Raw genomic sequence first — 15,863 nt, forward strand, 5'->3', positions numbered from 1 at the left:
AAAGGCTGGGCCCGGCCCGCGTTCCCAACGCGCACCGCGCTCGGACTGCGTTCCCGGTGGAGGTACGGACAGCAATGCTCAGGCGGCAGGGACGCGGCGGCGGCGGCTCCGCATTTCTCCCACCCGTTCGACTCGCCGTTCCTTTGCCCGCAGCTCTTCAGCCGGAACCACCGCCGCTGCCCGAGACCGCCCGCAACAACCACCCGGCCGCGTAGCCCGCCGGGAAGCCGAGGCTCGCCCTCGCCCCCCAAAAACTCCAGCACCCAGAAGCCCCAGCGGCAGAGCACCTCCGAGGATCCGTAGCAGCTGTGCGCAAAGCTTACTGGGACACTCGGCCCGCCCAGGCGCGAGGCATTATGGGGGAAACGGGGATCCCAGACTCCGTTCGCAGACGTCTCCCGAGTGTATAACTCGGTGGCAGCGGTCAGCCGCTAAAGACGGCAAGTGCCTGTACCCAGGACTAAGACCCCGCTCTCAAGGGCCCTGCCCCTCCCCTACTGCCATACCCTTGGGCTTTTCCCATTGGCCCTTCGGCAGCGCAAGACCAGGGACCACTGCTGCCTCCTCCTCCCAGCAGCTATGTAAGTTACACATACAAACACACACCCCCCCAGACACGATCACAGGACCAACGTAGGACACACAGAATATTCAGGGCCAGCAGCATCTGCACCTTTATACACACTACAGGCTGGGCAGGGCAGAGTGCCTGGTCCCAGGGACACCACTGTATCACTATAAAACCCAAAGGAAATGAGGAGCAAGTGCAAGTCCAGGAACAGGGCCAAAGTCACGCAGAGAGGTCGCTGTTATCAAAACGCTCTTGGTCGTAAACTTCAGCCACCACCTTGCGGCCAGCAAACCAGCGCCCATTGAGGGCCTGGATGGCCTTGTGAGTCTCTGAGGCCATGGAAAACTCCACAAAGATCTTGACGATGATTTCTGCATCCTCCTCCTCGCCCTGCTTTTCCTGGTAGATGATGACGCGGTTGACAGCACCGAACTTGCCACACTCTTCTGTCACCTCGCCCTCCAGGTCATCATCGATGTCCTTGGGATCCACCATGTTACGAAGAACCATCACTGTGGACTGTGAGGGAGGGGACAGCAGAGAGTTGTGGACCACCTGGACTACTCCTGCTCCACCCCCCACCAGGTCCTGGCTGCCCACCTCCTGTTTTCGAAGCAGCTTCTGCATGACCATGTGGCGTGCGCTGCTGCCTGAGATGCTCATGTGCTCCTGCTCACTCAGCATCTCTGGCCGCTCTGACTCCGGAAACAGCTCCTCTTCTTCCTTCTCCTTTTTGGGCTCCAAAAGGCCCAGCGTTGGGGGGCTGGCTAGGATGGGGTTCACCACTCCCACGGAAGGGATGGTGACCGGAATGGGAGGTCGGGCTGGGGTTACACCTGCAGCAAAACCAACCAGGTCGAGCAGTCATCCCACCCCACGACCTTCTTAGAAAGGAGCAGAGAGATGGTTAGCCATGGGTAGCCTGCCCTGGGCTCGAACGGTTAGGTCTGAGCAAGTGTCAGGAAGCAGCTGAGGGAGAGAGCCTGGAGATGAAGGGGCAGGTACAGGTGGGAGCCTTGGCCCACTCAGACTTACCTGTGATGACTCCAGGGGCCTGAGCAGCCATGACAGCTTGAGGCAAAGCCCCAAGGGGTTGGGCCAGGGTCAGTGCTGGGGATACTAGTCCAGGTGTGGCCAAAGTACCCAGCACTGCTGCTCCAGCCACTGCTTCCTGCAACCGAAAGGGCACCATAATCAATCCCAGTCTGGCTACCTCTACCACCACCTGAAAAGCCAGTCCCCAAAGGATCAGAGGGCCTACCCACCCGCTGTCAAACCGACGCAACTGCAGCAGCACTCACCTGAGCTGTAATCTTGGCTGTGGCTGCAGCTGCAGCTACAGCAGCAGCAGGTGGGAGGCCTCCAGGTGTGGCAGGTGTCAGAAGGGGCATAGGGGGTGTTACGGCCTTGCCCACTCGCAAATACTGGCCACCCAGATCAAAGAGGTTCATGGAGGACACAGCATCCTGGGATGACTGAGCCTTCTCATACTCTGAAGGGCAGGAACAGCAGTGAGAAAGGCCAGCCCCAGCATCAGGTGGCCCCCCTCCCTTCCTTAGCACCCCAAGTTTACCAATGAAGCCATAGCCTTTGTGTTTGCCAGTCGTGGGGTCCCGAGCCAGTGTGCAAGACTTGATCTTGCCAAAGGCCTCAAATACACTCTTGATGTCATCATCTGAGAGGTCCTGGTGCACAGAGGCCACATATATACGGTTGAAAGCCCGTGCCTCCTCAGCCAGCTGGTCTATGATGGGCTGGGCCTGTCCTATGTTGCTGGGCCTGCCCACCTGGGGAAGCAAGGGGATGAAAAGCACCATCAGCCCAGGCCTTCCCTCTACACATGTCTGTGGCACCGCTTTGTGTTGTCTGTTGAGAGGGTTCACATAGCATTCCATGTGTTCTCAGCTCAAGACCCAACTTTTGCTCTCACCTTAATATTTCTGCCCCCCAGCATCACTGAGTTCATCTGCTCCAAGGCCAGTTGTGCAGCTTCTGGGACCTCGTACTCCACAAAGGCAAAGCCCTAGACACAGGGTAGCCCCATTAGGCCGGGAGAGTTCTGAGAGGGTAAGCCCAGAGCAGCTGGAATGGACCCAGCCTGCTCACCTTGTGTTTCATGGTGACGGAGTCCCAGGACATGTCAATGCTCTTGATGGGGCCAAAAGGGGCAAAGGCTTGGCGAATGGTGTCCTCCCCTAGCTCATAGTAGATGGAGCCCACGTAGACCCGGCACATGATGGCCAGTGCCCGCTGCCGCTGAGCTGCCATCTGCAGCAGGACAGAGGAGAGAGAGCCACTGGCTTGTCAGGAGGGTAGGAGGCTCGGAAGCCCTCTCCCCTCCTGGTCCACCCACCCAGTTCTGCTGTGGGGAGGGTTCCCCCACAGCAGCAAAGTGCAGGCTCAAGCCCTGCAGTCAGGGCACAGGGGTCAGCAGGACCCCATCCTGAGGAAGGAAGGCCAGGCCCGATGGCAGGACCCAGACGCACCCCACCCCACCCAAATCCCAGGCAGACTGGCCAGCAAAGCTGACAGGTGGTCAGAAGGCAGGGCAGTGTGCCCTTCCCCCAGCCCACCCCTCCAGTCTGGAGGCCAAGTACCCCAGGCTGGGCTGGGAGATCCTCCCACTATCCCAGCGAAGTACTGCAACAGAAGAGGGAAGGAGGAGCCATCCAAGCTGGAGGGACCCACTAGCATGAAGTGCAGAAGAGAGGGTGGCAGAAGACAGGGCAGCCAATGCCCAGAAGAAACCCCTGGGGAGGAGATCAGGAGCCCAGACCAGGGCTCCCTGGAGAGAACAAGGAGCAGCTGCTCATGCAGGGTTAACTCAGGCAGGGTACTCTACACTCTCCCCATCTCAACACCCTCCACAAAAAAAGTTCCTGGAGCCTATGGCTATTATCAAGATCTGGCCCAGGCAAGAGCCGTTGGTCTGTCCCCTATATTAGGAGGCAGCAGAGAACCCAATGGAGAAGTCTCAGGGCTCCCTGATGCTGGGGAGCCGCCATGCCTAGCAGGCCCAGGTGTTGGCTGAGCTGGACTGTAGGACCTCCACATGTTCTCAGGAGTGGGGCTCCCTCTCCTGCCACCTCACAGAAGACATGTCAGGTAGGAAGTTCTACAGCCATGTGTGGTGGGCTGCAGGAAGACCACGGATGCCAGGGCTCTGCCACTAACACAAACAAGGACTCCTGTCATCCTCACGAAGGTCCCAGTGGCAGAGATCAGTTTACTACTTTTTGTCTTGTTTATAGCAAAGGGTTGAACCCAGGGCCTTTGGACTCAACTGTATCTCTAGCCCTTAAAATCTTATTTTAAATTTTGAGTCAGGGACGTGTTAGGTCTTTAAATTGGCCAGGCTGGGCTCAAACTTGCAATTCTCCTGCCTCTGCCTCCAAGATTGCTGGGATTATAGGTGTGCACCACCACACCTGGTACCAGTTTCTATCAACAGGCCTGGTACAAGCCCAGCCCTCTGCCGCAGAGGGGCCTCAAAGGAAGATCCACATCTCCTCCCAACACGTATTTCCCCATGCTGGGGCCTATGTTCCCTCAAAGTAGGAATTCCCTAAAATATGGGGATGCTCCCTCCTCAAACTAGGGTACCAAATAAATAGGCCCCAGCCCCTACTTAGACCAAGAACCCCTGAAGGTGGAGCCATGTCCTCTTCTCATGGTGAACTCCCCAGACATGAAGCCACGTCTGTTCCTTGGGCCAAAGGTCCCCAAGAGAACACTACGTCTCCTTTCAGGGCAGGGCTCCCCAACTACAGGAGAGCAAAGAGTTTTTTCCATGACCACATATCTCACAGCCCAGGTCTCTTAGAAGGCTGACAGCTCCTTTTCAGACACACACTTCCCAAAGAGGACACTAGGTGTGTCTCCCCTATAAGACATCCAGGGATGGTCCCTCTAAGTAGAGGCCCTTGTCCCTCAGGATTTCCCTCCCTCAGGATTTCCCCCGGACAGGGCCTGGCCTCCTCAGCCTGCCTCTGAGCAAGGGAGGGGCACATCCTTCCCAGATTCCTCTGTTCACTGTGGCCATGATCATGGCCCTTGCCTCCTCCCCTCACCACATGGCCACTATACTTTCCTGACAGCCAGGCCTGCAGCCCAGTCGTTGCCCTTCCCTCTCTGCTTGCTCGAGTCCCCAAACCCAACCCCATCCATCCATCCTCCCTCCGGGGTCTGATGGAGCCACAAGTTAGGACCCCTCTCCTCAGGGGCTGACCCCAACCCAAGAGCCCAGGCAGCCTGGAGACTGACAGAGCAGGTGGCCCGCAGGTGTGCATCCTATGCAGGGTGGCAAGGGCGCAGACGAGCCTGGGATCGGCAGCTGCCCTCCCTGGCTGGCTGCCTCGGCTGCCCTCCGCAGTTACCTGGCCGTTAGTTTTAAGGCGGGCCCTCAGAGCAGGTGGAGGCCTCCCCAGGGGCGGTCCCAGGGTGGGTGCCCACACCACTGGCCCCGCCATGCCTGGCGCTCTGCTGCGCTTGTCCAGAGCTGGCGGGCAGGGCCAGCCAGGGGAGCAAGGTCCCCAGCAGTGGGCTGCACTGCCCCCCTCTAGCCCTGACTAAGGACATGAGCCCCGGAAGAAGTGAGCATTTCTATTGACCGATTGCAAAGGTGAGAGAGGATCTCCAAAGCCCATTGTCACTGCTGCCATCTGAAAGACAGTAAAGACAGAGTTCAGTCTGTTGGAGCCGAGCAGTCTCCCGCTCTCGTCAATACCTCACGCAGACAGCGGCAAGGCCCGGAGTCCCCGCCCTGCCTTCCCACACTGCGGCCGAGTGTTGGCTGCTGGCACCTGCCCAGGGGGGCCTCAGAGCCCCAGGTGCCTGTCCTGCAGCCTTTGCAGCAGGGCTGGCCAGGGCACAAGGAAGGGAGGGACGAATGGAGAACAGTGAGCAACCAGGACATCTCCTGGCAGCATGAATGTCTGGGGGCTGGACCAGGGCTGGGGGGCTCAAGGCCCAGGAACCTATTGGCTTCACACAGGCCTCTCCCTACACAGATGTCAAGCCTCTGGCCTGGAGTAGGGCCCAGTAGAAGCACCCCCAGATTGTTCCCTTCGTCCTGAACCCCAGCCCACATGGTCTAGACTTACTGCAGGGTGGGACGCTGACCATGGGGACAGAGAGAAACACACCCTACATGCTGCCACCACAGCTGTGCACAGCCTGGGGGACAAGGGCAGGGGGGAGACCCAGAGGCAATAGTGGAAACACCAAGAAGGGAAATGGGCAGAACTACAGAGAAGGAACGGGAAAGGGGATGGAGAAAGGGCCACAGCAAGTAACAAGCAGGGAAGGCTGGGCCGCTTGTGTCTCAGGGAGGACCCGGGGTTCCTGAGAATGAGTCCTTGAGAGTCTGAGAGTCATAACACCTTCTGGGGGTGGCCACAGGCACAGAAGGAGGAAGAGAAGGAAAAGGATCAGATGGTGGAAGTGGGGAGGGGCAGTGGAGGCTTCCCGGCCCAGGCTGGGTGGGACAGCCTCCAGCAGAACCAGCCACTGAGGCGGTGGTAGTGGTGGTGGTGGTGGTGGTGGTGGTGGGAGGGAGGCAGGACTCACCTGCAGGTTGGTGAGCTGCTGCTGCTGGTGCGCGATGGTCTGCTTCACTAGCACACTCTTGATGCTCTGCTCCATAGCGTATTTCTTGGCCTGCAAAAAACAGCAGTGAGGAGCACTGGAGGCCCCAGCCTGCAGAGAGGTGGCCTGCCCCCACTGACCCTAGCTGAGCAGCCACACCCACAGTGCCCAGGTGTCATGCTCTCACCTTCTGGAGGGCCTCCTGCTGCTCAGGCGTCAGAGGAGGCAGTCCCAGCTTGGCAGCTGTGCTCTGCCCATTCTCCATCTTGATGGAATCTGTGCCCTGGTGAGAGGAGAACAGGAAGGTGTTCAGTAGCAACCTCAAAGTCTCCTGCACGTGGCCCCTGAAACTCCACACCTGTATCTCTCTTATCACCCACATCACACCCATAGTCTCTTCCCAGGGAAGAACAGGCCCCAGACAGACTATTTCTCACCTGGCTTGGATGCAGGTCTGCTCCTCCCATATTACTGTCCTCATCCCAAGCCTCTATCTCCCTGGGGCCCACAGATGGGACACAGACTGAGCAAGGCAGTGACCTTGGGGGCCTGGGCCAACCTGGGGCAGTTGTTGGGCCCAGGCCATAACAGCCAAGCTAGGGAACAGGTGGCAGGAATCTAGTCCCTTATTGCCAGCCTGACTCCACAGTTTCCTCTATCCCATGCTACACCCCTTGGGAGGGGGTGGCAACCAGCCTCAGTTGTGCTGCAGGAAAGAGAGTAGGGTTAGGCAGGACTTGCTGGAAAAGGCCTACACTCCTTACTCCTAGCCCACCCTGTATCTCAGCCACTGGGCTTTCTCACAGCCTCTGCTATAGACAGAGACACGGCTTCTCTGGGGTTCAGGGGCTAACCATGGACCAAGTATGGTCACAGGACCTCTTTCCAACAGTGCCTATCTTCCATCTCTGCATATACTGTGCAAACATACCAATGAGCCTGCATGCTCACCCACACCACATGAGCCATACAGAGGGCTCCAGCTGATCTCTGCTGAACTCCTACACAGGTTGTGACCAGCTCCCTAGGGGAAGTCAGGAGCAGAGAAACCCTACAATGCCTACAGGCCAGGAGGTGGCTGGGCAGCGCAGTCTTGCTATAGCGGCTGTAGATCCAATGGAAGCTAACAGAATTATGTTTACACTCTGTCAAAGCTGTTTCCAGACTTTTTACAAAGGAAGGAACATAGCCATGTAAGCAGGAAAGAAACTGTATGAGAGCTGGCAGAGCACACCTGCCTATCTACTAGTTCTAAAGACCACCGAGAACCCTTCTAAGCTTCCAGACACAGCTTTATGAGGGATGGTGGAGGAGAAAGAGAGGGCCCTAACACAGGAGTGACACGCAAGGACAGCGGTACAAAGGAGGTGGGCAGTGGCCAGCTGATCCAAACTCCAAGAACCCCATCCTGGCCACCCAAATGCTGGGTTTCCAGCCCACGGTCAGAAGGCACGGAGCCTAAAAGGTCCCTCTGTGGCAACTACAGTCTGGCTCACACTAAGCCTGTCTATCCTCCCAGCTGGCTCCAAGCCCTACACTCCTTAGTAGGAGGGGGCCAGAGACCAAGATGGGGATGCTGGTGCAGGCTGTCACCATGGAAATCAATGCCAGCCCCCTGCAACCCCCTAGAAACCTTTCAATCTTCTCTTTGTCTTGGTAAACAAAAGGCCCTTCTCCCACCAACCAATGGCTGCTGGACAGCCAGTCAGGGCTGGGAGCCTCAGCCCCCACAGCTTCTCAGGATCCAGGCTGCACACTATGTTCCTGTCCACTACCCCCAACCCCCAGAGGGTGGCTGGGGCCAAGAGGAGGGCCTAGTCTCAAGAGGCTGCCAGGCCATCTTGTGGAGGCCTGCCAGGACCCTCTGGAGGCGAGCACTGCAATGGAGGAGTACAAAGAACCCATCACCCAGTGACAACAGAGCCCAGCTCCACTTCCCAGAGGGCCCGTTCTCATGGGCTATGACTAGAGAAAAAGATCTGTCCACATCCACTCTGGTGCCTGGGGCACAGAAAAGGGAGGCTTGAGTCCCCATAACACCTATGCTTTGACCTGAATGCTGTTTTGTTCTATTATTTAAATTAAACAAAAACTAAAATGGAAATCGGCGGACCAGGAATATAGCTCAGCTGCACAGTGTCTGCCTGGCAAGCTCAAGGTCCTGAGTTTGATTTCCAGCACCCGTGCCCCCGCCAAAAAACCATATAATGGAAATCTGCATTTCAGGGTCTAAAAAAATGCTGCCTGTTCTAGAACAGCAGGGCCCACCTTCCATACTATTCTGACACCAAAAGCAAGCATGGTCAAGGTCAGTCCCCAGTGCCCTCACCCGGTCAGTCCACTGCCAAGCCCTGCCTAGGGCCCAGGACAGGAAGAATTCACAGGGGAGAGGCCAGGCCAGAAGCAGGGAGCAGGAGGCACAAGGCTAAGCCTCAGGTCCTACAAGGCACTGTCAGCCCAGAAGGCAGAGAAGGGTCTCTGGCCTCCTCTCCACCTGCCCCGGCCAGGCCTCTATGGCAGGCATGCAGGCAGGCAGGCAGGCAGACAGATGGGCCTGACGGAGAGGATGCTTTAAGGTCAGTACCTGTGGAGGTTTCCATTTGTCTCCCGCTGCCACCACTGCCGCCGCCGCTGCCGCTGCCGCCGCTGCCGGCTCGGACCCCCCTCCTTGCTGGCCATTGACTTGCTGCAGGCAGGAAGGAGATGTTGTAACCAACAGTCATATGGATGCCGTCACCCAAGACCCTCTCTCCTCTCTCCAAGCTAAGTAAGGGCTGAGCTCCACAGTCAAGCAAAGGAGGCCAGGCACAGGCACAAGAAGGACCTAGCTCCAGCAGGGTTCCTGAATATTCCCAGCATACCCTCATCTTACATTGCCTACTCCTCAAACCCATCAAGACATCTGCAGCTGCACTGGGCTCTGCCAAAAAGCACAGTGGCATCTGGGCCTGGCAGCAAGTCCCTGGGAATGGACAGCATAGAGTAAGCAATGGTCCTGCTTTTGACCAAGGAAAGCCACCTACTCTTGCTAACAGACTGAGCTGGCCTAGATGACAAGAAGGCCAAGTGGTTGTCCCCTGGAGCCCCTTCTGAGGCAGCAAGGGTACCTTGCCAGCACCCTGCACACACCTGGGACCAGCCCTTAGCTCAGTATTAGTCTCAGTTCTTCCAAAGGCTCTGATCAAGTCTAGACCTCCCACCCTGACAACCAAGCTGTCCAGGGCTTTCTGACTCCTCTGAAGGAAAGCCTGGTCCGCTGTATCAGACAGGACCTACACTAAAAGGATACAGAGAACAGCTGTGCAGAGCTAGCCTCCAGGGGAATGCAAGTCATGCCATGGCCCATTGGGGTGACAAGGGCAAAGTCAGATCTCAGGCAGAAGGTGGACAATGTCACAGGGGTGGCAAGAGGACCCTGAGACCTATCTCACCTTCTCACAGACTATACAGCAGAAACAGGGCAGAATATGCTGCCTTTCTAGCTCAGGAAGGAGAACCACGACACCTAAGTACACGAAGGAAGGCTACGCCCATACCTGAAGCCTCATGGACTATCTCAGAGAAGGGCTGACTTGGCCAGAGCATCTCTCTCAGGTTTTGGCCCTCTAGAGGAAGGAGAGCAGCATAGCCCGGCACAGTGAAAATGAAGCCACTGGGCCTCAGCTGGTTGTGCCTGGAGCCACTTCAAATGCAAATACTTCCAGCATAGGTAAGATCCATTGCCCAGCTCAGCCCCACTACTGCTTGGAAAAGGAACCCCAGAGAGACCCAAAGGAAAGGGGAGCTTTCCGTCACAGCCCCATCCACATGGCAGAGGCTGCTTTTCAACACTTACAGAAAGACAGCCTTAAAAACCTATGGACAGGGTGAACTTAAGGTACACAAGTAACTTCCTGCTTCCCTAAACTACTGCATTAGCCAACACAAAGACCAGGGTAATACTGAGTAGCACATGGCTCAGATGGGACTTTCTGGGAAACCCTGGTCCATTCATAAATACTATATAAGCCATTCATGGCACCCCAATCATGGTGGAAGATCTCAGTCATATTGAACCCAGGATTCTGTTCTAAACAGTCACTAGGAGAGCTGGGCATGGTGACACACACCAGCACTCTGGAAGCTCAGGCAGGAGGATCACCACAAGTTTGAGGCCAGCCTGGGCTATATAGTGAGTTTAAGGCCAGCCTGAATTACATATTAAGATTCTGTCTCAAACAAAAAAATGAAATAGTCAACTTGGGAAGCTGAGGCTGGAGGATCACCTGGAGTTTGAGGCCAGCCTGGGCCACATAGTGAGTTCAAGGACAGACCCTATCTCAAAAAAAACAAAACAAAAAACCCCCCCAAAACAGTCATCAGGAAACCAGGCATGGTAGCACACGCCTATAAACCCAGCACTCGGGAGGCTGAGAGGATCGCCGAGTTCCGGGCCAGCCTGGGCTACATAAGCAAGTTCAAGGCAAGCCTGCACTACACAGTGAGACCCTGCCTCAAAAACAAAAATAAAACCCCTCAAAACAAAAACAAAACAGTCACTAGGAGAACCTGGAGAAAGCTGTCACTTATTGTCACAGCTAGTCACATACTATCATCTCTAGCAATGAAAATGTCAGGCTCTGTGGGAGCCACCTCTGAGGGATGGAAATACCGGCTCTGCCTCTCAAAAGCCCAGAACAAGCAGAGCTGTCTCCACTAGAAGACATTTAAAATAACTTGGAACAAATAACAAGGTCTTTTGGCCTTGGGCTCCTTAGCAATAAGGGGGATGAACAGCCCTCCAGGCTTGCACGAAGGTTTACCAAACCACCCTCCATGACATACATTAAGAAGTTAGCCACTGCACATGGAAAGCAAGCTATGGATTCTAGCAATAAGCATTGTTAATAACATGAACATCAGCGGGCATAGTGGCACATGCCTGTAATCCCAGCACTTACAGGATTGAGGGAGGAGGATTGGTGCAAGTTTAAGGCCAGTCTGAATTATATAGTGAGACACTATCTCAAAAAAAAAAAAAAAGCTGGGCGTGGTGATGAATGCTTATAATCCCAGCACTTGGGAGGCTGAGGCAGGAGGACCAATGTGAGTTCAAGACCAGCTTGAATTACAGAGCAAGATCCTGTTTCAAAACACCTAAACAATGAAGCTGGGAGTGGGTGGTACACGCCTGTAATCCCAGCACTTGGGAGGCTGAGGTAGGAGGATCCGTCCAAGTCTGAGACCAGCCTAGGCTACAAGAGAGCTCAAGGCCAGCCTGAACTGCATAGTGAGACCCTGTCTCAAAAAGACAAAAAAAAAAAAACTAAACAAAAAACAACCATTAAATAAATAACATCAGCATCAGACCCTCTAGAGTAGGAATCATTGTAGGACACTTCCATCTATTCAGGGCTCTTCACATGGCACAATGCTATGTAGGCAGGCTCTGTGCTGAGGACTGCAGATACAGCAAAAACAAAGAAGAGAGAAGCACAGCTCAGGAGCCACAGTCAACTGCTGGCAGACGAACAATGTACCAACTGGCACCTAAGATGATTTCTGTAGCTAGAAGTGCTAAGAAAATAAAGGATAAGATGAGGAGTGAGTGAGTGACTATGAGGCATGTTAAAATGTGGCAGCCAGGCAGGGCCTCCAGAGGTGGCATGCACGTTGGGGCCTTCAGGAGAAGAAAGTGATTGTTTCCATCAGGATGGGAGAAGGAAGCCAAGGATGATGGCCTTGAGCAGGAGCAGTCAGAGAAGGGAAGACCGGAGCAATGAATCAAAGACACAACATAATGAAGACTGAACCCCTCCTGGCAAGGGAGCTACTGCTCTGTTTCTGCAGCCAGCAGGCAGAAGGGAAGTCCAAAGAAAAGGAGGCCCTTCCATATCTTCCTGTATCACTATCCAACCTGTGTCAGCTAGGCTGAGTCACTCTATTTGTCTTTTACAAGAGCTGAAGCATCATGACACTGACACAGGGAACAGACTCTCACTAGTGCAACAAGAACAGTAGGGACAAGGCCACCTTTCTAAAAACTTTTCCACTCAAAAAGATTGGGGGCCAGGGTATAATTCAGTGGTATGGCATATGTAGTATATACAAGGGCCTGGGTTCAGAATTTGCAAAGATTAAAAGAGGAACATGTCAGACCTCTTGGACCCTGCTGTAAGTCTGGGTCTTTTTTTTTTCTTTTTTTCTAATTTTAGGCAGGGTCTCGCTTTGTAGTTCAGGCTAACCTCTAACCCACAACGTAGCCCAGGCTGGCCTTGAACTCTTGATCCTCCTGCCTCAGCCTCCCAAGTGCTGGGATTACAGGCGTGCACCACCATGCCCAGCTAAGCCTGGGTCTTGTAAGTTAGATAATACCTACTAACCTTGAGAAGATGTGCATGGTAATAAACACCCCATTGAAAACTCTAGCTAATGGGGTCAGACCTACTGCCCATGTTCATCCCAATAACGGTAACACCTGCATGGCACCACACTACAAGAACTGAGCCACAGCTCACCCCTTTGTCCCCTTGAGCTCTGGGGCACTGCTCTGCAGATGCTTGGAAGAGGAGGCATTCACTCTCCTTCTATGCCTTTCTAAGTGTTCCATCCTTGTCTGTGAGCCTCCCTCTCCTTCACCATCAACTGCTGCCTGCAGACAGTCACCAAGTCAACCCTCTGGCTTCCCGCTCACAAAGACAGTCTGCTTCTGTGGCTTCAAGAAACAACAGGACACGGCAGAAAATTAGCCATAACATAAGGGTCACAAGTGGGGCAGTCCCTCACAAACTAGGGCATCTTGTGCAGGTATCCCTTTCCCCCTGGGAACTGGCTTCTGCCCCAGTGGAGCTGGTCCCGGGCCCAGCTCACAGGCTGGCAACGGCAGTCTAAGTGCACTCCTTGACCCTACGGGCCTAACCTCCAGCCACCTGCCCAAATTGCCTTTTCAAACAGGTCTTATCCCATTCTCAGGATGTGGGCTGGGGAAGAGATGAGCTGCAAAGGGACGGGGCCAAGGGTGGTCCCTAAGCTAAATGGGAAGGAAGGTAGTCCGCAACGTTGTGCACAAGTGCTGATCACTGCCTGTGCACTCCTGGCTTGCCTAGCCTCAAAGATGGGCGCTAAGCAGAGAAGGGGAGGGGCTCCTTCCTCTGGGCGCCCATGCCACCCTTAGCACGGCTCCCTCAGGTGCCTAGCACAAGGTACACTAGAGAGGAAAGTGGTCTCTGGTGCTCACCAGCTCCGGACCAAGACAAGGAGTGCCTCTGGCTAGTTCCCCACTGTGCCTCAAAATCCTCCCACAGCGACCGGCACAGGGCGACTGCTCGAAAGACATGTGAGAGCACATCCTTACTCTACGTGGAATAACAGAACAGGGTTAAGAGTTTCCCTGCAGAGTATCGGCGGAGACCGATCACAGCGGCAGACCAAAGCACCCGACCTCTATAGACTGCAGGCCCGCCCCTTCCACTCCCCCCTCCTGAGAGCACCCGGGGGCGGTGGGCGCAGATGCCATCTTTCCTGGACGCCACTTGCAGCAGGACTGCGGGGCTCACCCCAACAACAGAGCCAGGACAGCACCCGGCTAGTCCTGCGGCCCGCCGGAAGCTGGAGTCCGCGGGCCGGAAGCTGTGGCTGGGCCAAGGCCGACCCGCCCCACCCCCGTCCCGCATCCGCACGACGCATCCGCAAGAGGCTCCGGAAAACAGCCGTCCACCAAGGGCCTTCCACAATCCGGCCCGGGCGACGACGTGTTCCTACCAACTGAGGGCCGCTGTGGCCGCTGTGGGTCACTTACAAGAGCTATGGTTGCCGTCGCCATCTTGCGTCCGTCGCGGCCGCTAAGCGCACCACACGCTACAGTCTTCCGTAGTCTCGTGCAATCCGGCAGCCAGCAGAGCAACTATCGCGATAAATACCTTTCCCCCCGAGAGACGCGGAAGGAGAGGAACGCGCTTCCGGGGCGGGAAAATTAGAGTCTCAGATGGGGCGGGACAGGGCGGACGGGGGGCGGAGTTTAGGAGGACCAGTGCTGAAGGATTAAGGTGGGGCAGAGCCCGGTGGTGGGAATGTGCGCATCCGAGGGCCTATACCCGCGAGGTCTGTAGCGTTCTTGGGCTCGCACACTTGCGTCACCTTCCGCTGAGGCCGGTGCTGTATTTCTGTCTACTTTACAGACAGACTTAGGCTTGTTTGCTTGCTGTTACCAAGGAGACAGAAGATTGGCTTTCTCAGGCTGAGGAAGTCTGTGTAGACAGCTGAGACAGGTAACAAAAAGCACATCTCAGGCCGAACCTCAGATTTTGAGATGCATTTTTTTTTTTTTTGAAAGAAACTTATATTTATTGGGGGAAACAAAGCTTCAAAGACACAAGGGGCTGGGCATGGTGGCGCACGCCTGTTATCCCAGCATTGTGGAGGCTGAGGCAGGAGGATTGCTGCGAATTCAAGGCCAGCCTGGGCTACAAAGTGAGTTCTAGGCCAGCCTGAACTGCATACTGAAACCCTGTCTCAAAAAGACAAAAAAAAAAAAAAAAAAAAAAAAAAAAAAAAAAGAGAGAGAGACATAAAAACTGAAATATCTCTTAGTACAAATTCTTTTTAGGTTAGATGGCATTCAATTAGTGGACCTGCAGCCTGGGGCAGCTTGGGAGTCAGTCATCCTTAGGGAACACTATGATGGAGGTCCTGTTAGGCCCTGAGCTATATTTAAGGGCTCGGGGAGTCCACCCATGAGCAAAGAGCCCCAACATTTGCCATGGGCTGTACTCAATCCCAAGATCTCAACTCAGTTATCCACCTGGAAGGAACAGCTCAGTAAGCTCAGGCATCTTCGTTTGCTTGAGGTAATGAAGTATCTTCCCAGGCTAGGCAGGTCTCTTCAACCTTGGAGAAATTTAGAAATTGAATAGACACACATCTAATAAAATAGGCAAGAATATTTTCCTCCTCTCCTGAAACACCTCCAAAATGACAGGAAAGGAGCTTTGCAAAGGCAAAGCCTATGGAGGCAGACAGGCAGATTGTCTTGGAGTTGTGGAACTGGACAGCAGAGCTGCTTTAGCCCATTGGGCTGTGGAGGTTAGTGGCTGAAGGATCTTGTGAAAGCAGGACACCCCAGACTTCTGTTCCTGCCTACCATTGGGGCTGACAGGCACTGCCTCACCAGCAGGAGCTGGGATGTAAGTTCCAGAAGAGGAGCACTGAGGCTTTGCCGTTTCAAACATGGGACAGTGAGCAAGAGTCCTTCCGCTTTCCCCGCCTCCACCAATCCTGTTCCCAGAGCCTGACCTCCAACATGTTCTACCCAGGCTCTTCTGAGCGGAGGTTTCCCCCTTTCAACAGCTCCCAGCTCGAAAGAAGACTGGCAGCAAAGGTATCTAGTAGAATGATCCAGCCAGACTCCAGACTCTCAACTAACCAAGCAACAAGCCCCAGTCAGAAAGAGCACCTCACTCTGAAGCACAACCAGACAGTTCAGGATCACCAGGTACAAGAGGATAAGAAAATAAGCTACAAAAGGAACTGAAGTTTTAAAAAAAAAAAAGGAAGCAGTGGAAGGAAAAAAAGAGCTAAAATATAATGCTCAGAGATATTAGAGATTTTGCATCCAAAATACGAGAACAGAGAGCTACCGAGAAAGAACATTAATCAAATAAGAGAGTCCTTCCAATAGGAAAATTTGAAGAAAATGAACAGTTCAATAGGCTTGAAAGGTAACATTGGA

The 15,863-nt window shown here is 54.6% G+C and overlaps 2 protein-coding genes across 7 annotated transcripts in view; both read right to left on the minus strand.

Annotated features, from left to right (window-relative positions):
- Scrib (scribbled planar cell polarity protein) overlaps positions 1 to 417 on the minus strand; it is a gene marked incomplete in the record, with an annotated part of 21,209 nt that extends 20,792 nt beyond the window's left edge. Inside the window, 1 exon segment of the mRNA XM_013520053.1 lies at positions 1 to 417.
- A 233-nt stretch (positions 418 to 650) lies between these two features.
- Positions 651 to 15,022, minus strand: Puf60 (poly-U binding splicing factor 60KDa). Of its 6 annotated transcripts, XM_005395818.2 has the most exons (13): positions 14,937 to 15,022; positions 13,935 to 14,394; positions 8,742 to 8,843; positions 6,345 to 6,440; positions 6,140 to 6,229; positions 5,182 to 5,232; positions 2,678 to 2,839; positions 2,502 to 2,594; positions 2,145 to 2,358; positions 1,873 to 2,063; positions 1,607 to 1,742; positions 1,172 to 1,407; positions 651 to 1,090 (listed from the first exon to the last, which is right to left on the minus strand). In XM_005395818.2, the coding sequence occupies exons 2-13, from the start codon at positions 13,956 to 13,958 to the stop codon at positions 791 to 793; spliced, it is 1,695 nt and encodes a 564-aa protein (XP_005395875.1). In that variant the 5' UTR covers positions 13,959 to 14,394; positions 14,937 to 15,022; the 3' UTR covers positions 651 to 790. The 6 variants fall into 6 exon arrangements, with proteins under 6 accessions (XP_005395875.1, XP_013375513.1, XP_013375512.1 ...); XM_013520059.1 differs by lacking the exon at positions 8,742 to 8,843; XM_013520058.1 differs by lacking the exon at positions 5,182 to 5,232.
- Between the last annotated feature and the right edge of the window lie 841 nt (positions 15,023 to 15,863).

This window comes from Chinchilla lanigera, unplaced genomic scaffold (genome assembly GCF_000276665.1).
Source record: "Chinchilla lanigera isolate Chin_1 unplaced genomic scaffold, ChiLan1.0 scaffold00053, whole genome shotgun sequence".
Lineage (NCBI taxonomy): Eukaryota > Metazoa > Chordata > Mammalia > Rodentia > Chinchillidae > Chinchilla > Chinchilla lanigera.

Coding starts and splice junctions, on each gene's coding strand:
- Puf60 (XM_005395818.2), bottom strand. CDS start 13,958: ATGGCGACGGCAACCATAGCTCTT. Junction 8,844..13,934: donor CGACGGCAACCATAGCTCTT/GTAAGTGACCCA, acceptor TCCTGCCTGCAG/CAAGTCAATGGCCAGCAAGG. Junction 1,408..1,606: donor GGCCCCTGGAGTCATCACAG/GTAAGTCTGAGT, acceptor GTTTTGCTGCAG/GTGTAACCCCAGCCCGACCT.